This window comes from Theropithecus gelada, chromosome 9, assembly GCF_003255815.1.
Source record: "Theropithecus gelada isolate Dixy chromosome 9, Tgel_1.0, whole genome shotgun sequence".
NCBI lineage: Eukaryota > Metazoa > Chordata > Mammalia > Primates > Cercopithecidae > Theropithecus > Theropithecus gelada.
Genome location: NC_037677.1, coordinates 4770769 through 4779337, shown reverse-complemented (window position 1 = coordinate 4779337; position 8569 = coordinate 4770769). Strand labels below are relative to the sequence as shown.

Below are 8569 nucleotides of genomic sequence, written 5' to 3'. Positions count from 1 at the left end.
ACATCTCTGCACCTTGGGAGAGAGAGGAAAAATGGACAACGAATTCAGGAAACTGGACCTGGTCTAATTCTGCCCAATGTTCAGACTGGGGAGAGTCCCCGAATGTCTCTCTGCCTCTGTTTTCACATTTCATCCACTTAATCATCCAGCGAGTATGTATTGAGTGCCTAGGGTGTATCAAGTTCTATTCTGCTTACCCAGGCAACATCAGTGAACAGAATCAGGGTGTTGGCCCAGGCATGGGTAGGTGCTGTGGTAGGTGGGGGTAAGAAATAAAGCTGAGTGCTGGAGTTGGTTTGGGGCACAGACTATCAATGAAAAACAGAGTGGCAGGGTAGGCCTCTTTGAAAGCAGAGGTGGGTGAATCACGACGTCAGGAGAGCGAGACCATCCTGGCCAACATGGTGAAACCCTGTCTGTACTAAAAACACAAAACTTAGCTGGGTGTGGTGGCACATGCTTATAATCGGGATGCTGAGGCACGAGAATTGCTTGAACCCAGGAGGCGGAGGGTGCAGTGAGCAGAGATGGTGCCACTGCACTCCAGCCTGGTGACAGAGTGACACTTTGTCTCCAAAAAAAAAAAGTGGACATTTGAGCAAAGAATTGCAGTAGATGCAGGAATTGATTGTGTAGGTGTCTGGGGAAAGAGTGATGCAGGCAGAAAGAAAGACAAGGCAAAGTTTTTCTTTTGTTGTTGTTTCTTTAGATGGAGTCTTGCTCTGTCACCCGGACTGGAGTGCAATAGTGTGATCTTGGCTCACCACAAGGTCTGCCTCCTGGGTTCACGCGATTCTCCTGCCCTCAGCCTCCTGAGTAGCTGGGGTTACAGGCACGTGTTACCATGCTCAGCTAATTTTTGTATTTTTGGTAGAGACGGGGTTTCACCATGTTGGCCAGGCTGGTCCAGAACCTCTGACCTCAGGTGATCCACCCGCCTCAGCCTCCCAAAGTGCTAGGATTACAGGAGTAAACCATCGCACCGGGTCACGGCAATGTTTTTAAGAGGGGAGAGACACTAGCGTGTCCAAGAACAGCAAGCGGACATGTGAGACTGGACATGGTGAGTGAGTAGACAGTGCAGGGAATTAGGTCAGAAAGCAGAAGCTGGTGGTCCTGTAGGTGGAAGGCCTGCCTCTCGGGCCACACCTGCTACATTTCCTGTTCTCTTGGCACTTGTTGGTACTTGTTTTGCCATTGCTCCATCAAACTTTTCTAGGTATTCACTAAAGACCATGCCGGTTCCTTTAACTCTGTCCTGGCCACTCACTCACATTTTTTTTTTTGAGACAGAGTCTCAAAAAAATGTTGAGGGACAATTTATTGGATATCAGGAGTCGCAGCAATGAAGAAAATGGGAATATTCCTTAAAAATAAGGAATACTGAGATTAAAGAACCAAGAAAGGCAGAAATTGCTGCTCGTTATACATAAACAATAAATGAACAAGAACCAAAGACGTCACCATGGTTTTCAGTCTGGGAGACTGAAATTCTCTTTTGGTCTTGTATACAACCTGCCATCTAAGAGCACTGAGTTAATTATTTAATCAATACTGCTATGCCCTCTATGGGCTGTCATCCCAAAGTAAAGCCCGTGGGAGCCTCATGGGTACAGCTGTGGATGACAATCATGGCTTGGCCTGTGTTGCTGGTATTCTAAAAGATGTTTGATACCATGCAATGTGGCGCTGCATGTCCCTGGTAAACTTGGTGGTGGTGGTTCTGTAACCTAATTCTCTTGCTTGGCATTCTGCAGGTGGAATGTCACCCTTACCTCAACCACAGCAAACTCCTAGAGTTCTGCAAGTCCAAGGACATTGTCATGACTGCACATTCTGCCTTGGGGTCTGACTCAGACAAGGAATAGTAATAATCTTCATAAAGTCATTTTGTTTTATTTATTTTTTTTAGATGGGGGTCTCACTCTGTCATCCAGGCTGGAGTGCAGGGGCACAATCACAGCTTGTTGCAGGCTTGACCTTCCAGGCTCAAGTCAGGATCTTCCCTCCTAGACCTCCTGAGTAGCTGGGACTACAGGAGTGCACCACCAAGCCTGGCTAATTGTTTATTTTTATTTTTGTAGGGACAGGGTCTCACTGTGTTACCCAGGCTAGTCTTGAATTCCTGGGCTCAAGTGATCCTCCTACCTTGGCCTCCCAAAGTGCTGGGATTAGAGGTGTAAGCCACCTTGCCTGGCCCGTAAAGTTATTTTAATCACAGATACTATACCTTCTGAAGTAATCTCTCAATTATCTGGGGAAATTAAAAATAGATAGCAGGAGTGAATTCACTTGTAAACCTTTTACCTAACCCAGACCTACATTATAAGAGCTGAATAGAACTGCCACCTTCCATTCCTTTGTTCTTCTTCTTTGGATATAACAAAAGAAGCAAAACATATTAAGACAGCCAGAAGGTCATGAGGAAAGTTCTAGAGGATTAGCATCCCTGACCAGAATAAGCAGCTCCCAAGTAAAATGGATATTCAGCCTCAGACTTGCAGCATCTCTGCCTCTCCTCTCAGGGTGAAAAAAGGCAACCCAGTTCTCCTGGAGGATCCAATACTCAATGCCATTGCTGAAAAGCACAGGCGAACTCCAGGCCAGGTTGCCTTGCGCTACCAGCTGCAGTGGGGGGTGGTGGTCCTGGTGAAGAGCTTCAATGAGAAGAGAATCAAAGAAAACTTCCAGGTACAGGGCAGGGTGGTGGCAGCAGGAGATTGACAGAGACACATCATTTCCCCATGGTATCTTTTGCAAAGCTCTCAAGGTATATTTGGGCAGTTTATCTCCTTTTACACTCTATGCATATAAGCACCATGTTTAATGGCTTTGTCTCCCAGTGCTGCAACGGAGAGTGTGATGGTTGGAAAGAGCACTAAAGAGGTCAGGAGAGGGTCCTAATCCTGGTTTTTCTCCTACAGTATGGTGCTGAGTAAGTCATCCCTTGATTTCTATAGCTGTCAAATGAAGGAATTAGATCATGTGAGGTTTGGGCTTAAAATTCTCTAGGATTTCTTTGCTATAATGACGGCTCCCCAATAAAAGTCTCTGAGGGAAGATTAGCGATGACAATCTCAACTTTATAAATGGACAAATTCCCATGACATGCCACTGAATGAATCCTTGGTCCATGACAACTCACTCATAAAACCTACACGAAGTCCTACATGGATTTGTGTGTTTTGGAGAGGGGAGAAAAGGAACAGCAATTGCCTCAAGGATATTAAAACTGATCTTCTCACATTTCTGACAGGTTTTTGACTTCCAGCTGACACCAGAGGACATGAAAACAATAGACGGCTTGAACAAGAATATACGCTATTTGGAAATGTCTATGTAAGTAGCTTGTTTCATTGTTGACACTAGGGAGGAGGACAGTGGGGGAATTCAACTGATTTCAGTCCACAGAAGGCAGGGTCTGTTGCTTAGGAAAGTTGTTGGAAAGCATTTTTTCTTCAGACTTCAGATCAGAGATTTTTATTTCTCCAAGGCTCAGGGCTCTGCCCAGACAAGAGTGTGAGCAGAATTCAATACAGACTGAAGCTCCCTGTTAAAGACTGGGCTCTCCTGGCTCCAGGCTGCCTCCATGTGTCCCTCATCACTAGGCTTCCCTCCAATCTGCATGCTAATAATTCCATGGTTTCTCTCTCTAACCCAGACATTTTTCCTGGTCTCCTGTAGCCCACTGATTTTCTTTAAAATTAAAATTCTCTAGCGATGGTTCTATTTATTCCTACAGTTCAGACTTAATATACTTAAAATTAAAGCCTTCAATGTTTTCTCTATATATACTCTTCATGGTAATGCTACAATTAACATTTTCTTTTAAATTAAAATTCCCTAGAGATAGTTCTATTTATTCCCAAAATTCAAACTTAATACACTTAAAATTAAAGCCTTCAATGTTTTCTCTATATGTACTCTTCATGGTAATACTACAAATATCACCATTATGGCACAAATACCACCCCCTACATCTAAATAACCACCTAGTCCTGTTGATTCTATATTTCAACATTTCTCATGTTGATTCTAAATTTCAACATTTCTCATGTTTCCCTAATTTCCATAACAAAGCCCACCCCCTCTGATTCAGGTTTTGAACCCGAATTGACTCTCTTGCAAGGCTGGCCACAGGGGTGGATCTTCAGCTGTGGTTTCTGAACAATGTTCAGAACTTCGCTCAGGTCTGGGGGGGTTCTCAATAGTAAAGAGTAAGCAGGTTTGGAAAGTCAGGAAGAAAAAAGGGAAGAGGCTGAGTATCAAGCAAATGGAGGTGATAATGAAAATCCAATGGTAGGAAAAAAGTTCTTTCCAAAGATAGACTTTTAATGACCCTTCAAACTTTTGGATTCTATGATCCTCAGAAGGCTGTAGAGAAAAATCTGTAAGTTATTTTTTCTTCTGTTCAGTGACATTTAGTACTTTTATGTATGTAAACATCTCCAAACACGGGAAGAGCAAGGAATCCAGTAGCTCCTGGACAGACTCCCATCCTCCTCTGCTCACTAGCCCCTTAACTCCCTTGAGGCTATCATGGTCTTTGTTACTATTAGTTCAGTCACTACAGGAGCCTAAAATTCCTGGTTCCTAAATAGCTCTGTGTACACCACCTCAACATTTTTTTCACTGTGCTTTCTGAAACTCCTCCTCAACCATTGGCAAAACCTCCTCCTCAACCATTGGCAAAACCGTTTTATCTTTGTTGTCTTTTCTACATGTTCTTTTCACCTTTTCCCAACAGCTGAAACCCTATTTCTCTTGGTAGCACTGATTCCCATCAGCCCTCTCCAGTTGGGACTGTTATCCGTCCCAAGACCTTAGTAGTGCTAAGCCTGAATATTGAGTAGGAATTCTCTTTCTAAAAGCATTCAGCTCTGGACTTTGTGTCATCAGACGAACCCAGCACTACCCCTGTCCTTTGCAGTCATCAGGGCTGCATTCCCAGGTCTTCTCTCATCCACCAAAGATTTTAGTTCCTAGTTTTCATTCCCTCCAACAGTAGACCTGTCATAATTTCTTTTGATTTCAACACTACAGACATAATCCTTGTAATAGTCTCATCTTTCTGTTTTGTGACTTTCCTCTTCCAATGTGTTTATCCTTCAGTCCAACTCAGCCTGTCAACCTAATAGTCTTATTCTAGACCTTGCCATTACCAGTTACTATAACCATGTCTGGATGTCAGTTTTAATAGTCATCACTCTTAAATAGGATAGTCATCACCTCCTACATGTCCAGCTCCTTCTCTACGTGGCCGACTTCAATAATCCTTTGATTACCGCATGCCCTATAATTCACTGTTACTTGACCCTCTAATGTGCCCTCTGTCCTTCTTTGCCTGCTTAAATTCTGGGGGTCAATGAATATACTAACATTCTTGAAAATACCCTCAACCCTTGCCATTTCTTCTAATGTTCTTTGCTGGTTTCTCCTCATTAGCTTGACCTCTCAGTTTTGGAGTGACTTAGAGCTCAGCCTAGACCTCTTGTCCTTTCTCTATCTACTTTAACATCATTGTTGATTTCATCTAGTCTCATGCTTCAAATATCATGTAAATATAGACTCCCCAAATCATATCCAACTCAGTTAAAGGCTCTGGACCAAGGTTTATATATCTGTCTACTCGCCTCTACTTGGATATCTACTATGCATCTCCAAATTATCATGTCTGTAATTGGGCTCATAATGGTATCTGCAATCCCTTCCCCAATACACACAGACACACACATATACACACACAGATGCACACGCACGCGCGCACACACACACACACACACCCCACGCTCATACCAATGTCTTTCTGATAAAGTAACTGGCTCCTGGTAGTCCTCCCTCTTCTATACTTTAGCCCCAGGCATAGTAGCCACAGTGAACAGGTTAAAAAGGGTGTATGCAGGAACTCCTCAATATTTGGGAGCCTACCATTTCACTCAGAATTAAGACCAAATTCCTTACACAGACCTACAAGGGCTAATAGGCACTCCCTCCCTTAACTCTCTGTGTCCCTGTCCTGCTATTCTCCCCACTCTTGACTCCAATGGAGCACCAGTGACCTCCATGCTGTTCCTGACTGCATTTTTCCACTTTCACACTGCTGATAAAGACATACTCAAGACTAGGCAATTTACAAAAGAAATAGAGGTTTAACAGACTTACAGTTCCAAGTGTCTGGGGAAGCCTCACTATCATGGCAGAAGGCAAGGAGAAACAAGTCATGTCTTACATGGATGGCAGCAGGTAAAAAGAGAGCCTGTGTAGAGAAATTCCTGTTGTTAAAACCATCAGATCTCGTGAGACTGATTCACTATCACAAAACCGGAACAGGAAAAACCCACCTTCATAATTCAATCACTTCCCACTGGGTTCCTCCCATGGCACATGGGAATTGTGGGAGTTACAATTCAAGATGAGATTTGGGCAGGGACACAGCCAAACCATATCACTGACATATATCAGGCCTGTCTTAGGGCCTTTCCACTGGCCATTTCCCCTGCCTAGATTGCTCACTCCTTTACATCCTTCAGGTCTTCACTCATATATCACTCGATGATGCCTTCTCTGTCACTTATCTAAAAATGCAACTCGTCCTAGAAGAGTCTTTCTCTGTACTCTGCTTTATCTTTGTCCTTGACACATATCCCTAACTTACATATCATGTATTTTACTAGTTTATTCAGTTTATTTTATCTTTACCACATTAGAGTGTTAGATTCCAAGGGCAGGGTTTTTGTTTTGTTTATGTTCTTAAACTACTCTCTCCCTGGGTACCCAATACATATTGGTTGAATAAATAACATAATAAAATGATAAAGAGGGTAAGGGTGACAGAGAGTGGAGATGCAGGCAGGTACCCCTAACAATAAATACCAGTAATATTAATCAACAATAACATTCAATGACTTGGTATTTTCTATGTCAAAAATTATTACTTCATATATAGAAAGAGTTTTTATCCCCCTTGCTAAAATGGAAGTATCCCATTGAAGTGACTTCATCTTCTAACCACTGTATCTACCTCTAGGTATAATATAAAATTTTCTCCCAAGAAAAGTCATAGATAAATCATTTCTGAATGTTTGACATACATTGAACAGTAATAATTTTACCACCTTCCTCATTATCACCTTAAAATATTTATTAGCTTTATATATTAAATCAGACTAAGCATTGTTTTAAAAAACACAGAATTTGTTTCTGCCCTCCTAGAGGTTCAAAATATAAACACAAACAGTTTATCTTCTCAAGCTGTAGAATGACATATTGCAAAAATGGAATGCATTGGTATATTTGTGAATGTGTGCCCATGTGTGGAGGTATATTTATTTTCCACAATGTATTCTTTTTTTTTTTTTTTTTTTTTTTTTTGAGACGGAGTCTCGCCGTGTCGCCCAGGCTGGAGTGCAGTGGCGCGATCTCGGCTCACTGCAAGCTCCACCTCCCGGGTTCACGCCATTCTCCCGCCTCAGCCTCCGAGTAGCTGGGACTACAGGCGCCCGCCACCACACCCGGCTAGTTTTTTGTATTTTTAGTAGAGACGGGGTTTCACCATGTTAGCCAGGATGGTCTCGATCTCCTGACCTCATGATCCACCCGCCTCGGCCTCCCAAAGTGCTGGGATTACAGGCTTGAGCCACCGCACCCGGCCCACAATGTATTCATGATAGTATCATGTAATAGTATGTTATTATCATAAAACTACTTGGGTTTGTACTTAACTCACAAAGAAAACTGTGTTAACTGTAGGCTCACACAGTTTAACAGAAATTTGTCTTACCAGCCCAGAAACAATGAATTGACTAAGATTCTCCCTTTACCTTTTAGCTTTTCTCATCACCCAGATTATCCATTTCTTGATGAATATTAAGAAAAGAGCCTGTGGTTGTTCCAGAGTTTATTGATTTGGGTTGAGATGAATAGAGAATATCTCACGGATGGGAAGTTTTCTAGTTTATTCCAGATTGATTAGCCTGCTCAGTTACGAGTTGGCCTAAGACTCTGGATCAGAAAATAAAAGTATCTAAACCTAGTTTTCTCTTGATTCCTACCCCCACCTCACCCCACCACCACAACTGCCAAAATAAAGATGTATTTGAAATAACCTAACTTGCTGCAGCTTTGGCATTTGCTTTTTTGTTTCTTTCCCATCTCACTAAGGCTAAAATGCTGACATCCTTGGAAGGGGTGATCACAGGGGATGTGAATCTCTCAAAAAATGCTAATAATTTGGTATACCTCCAAATTTGCGAAATCTACTTTTTTCACTTGTTTGTGGTTCTTGAGCATTTTTTCTTTTCTGTGAATTATCCACACTATACAATTATATTAGATATTATAAATGAATGTAAAACTTAATATATAATACCCAAAATGTCCAAGTTTTAATTTTAAAAGTTACTTATCATACCAAGAACAAGGATGGTCTCAAGTTGAATAAATAAGGATAAGCAACAGATGGTATACCCAGATGTTCAAGATGTTACAATTATCTGACCAAGATTTTAAAGCAACCATTGTAAAAATGTTTCAACAAACAATTATAAACACACTTGCAACAAATGAAAAA

At 41.9% G+C, this 8569-nt stretch overlaps 1 protein-coding gene across 1 annotated transcript in view; it reads left to right on the top strand.

Annotated features, from left to right (window-relative positions):
• The window catches only part of LOC112631308 (aldo-keto reductase family 1 member C1 homolog), an 81142-nt gene extending 73272 nt beyond the window's left edge, over positions 1-7870 (top strand). Inside the window, exons 8-9 of the mRNA XM_025396240.1 lie at positions 3257-3339; positions 7828-7870. Of these exons, the coding sequence (XP_025252025.1) occupies positions 3257-3339; positions 7828-7870 (126 nt within the window). The remainder of the gene's footprint in view (positions 1-3256; positions 3340-7827) is intronic.
• Positions 7871-8569: the final 699 nt, after the last annotated feature.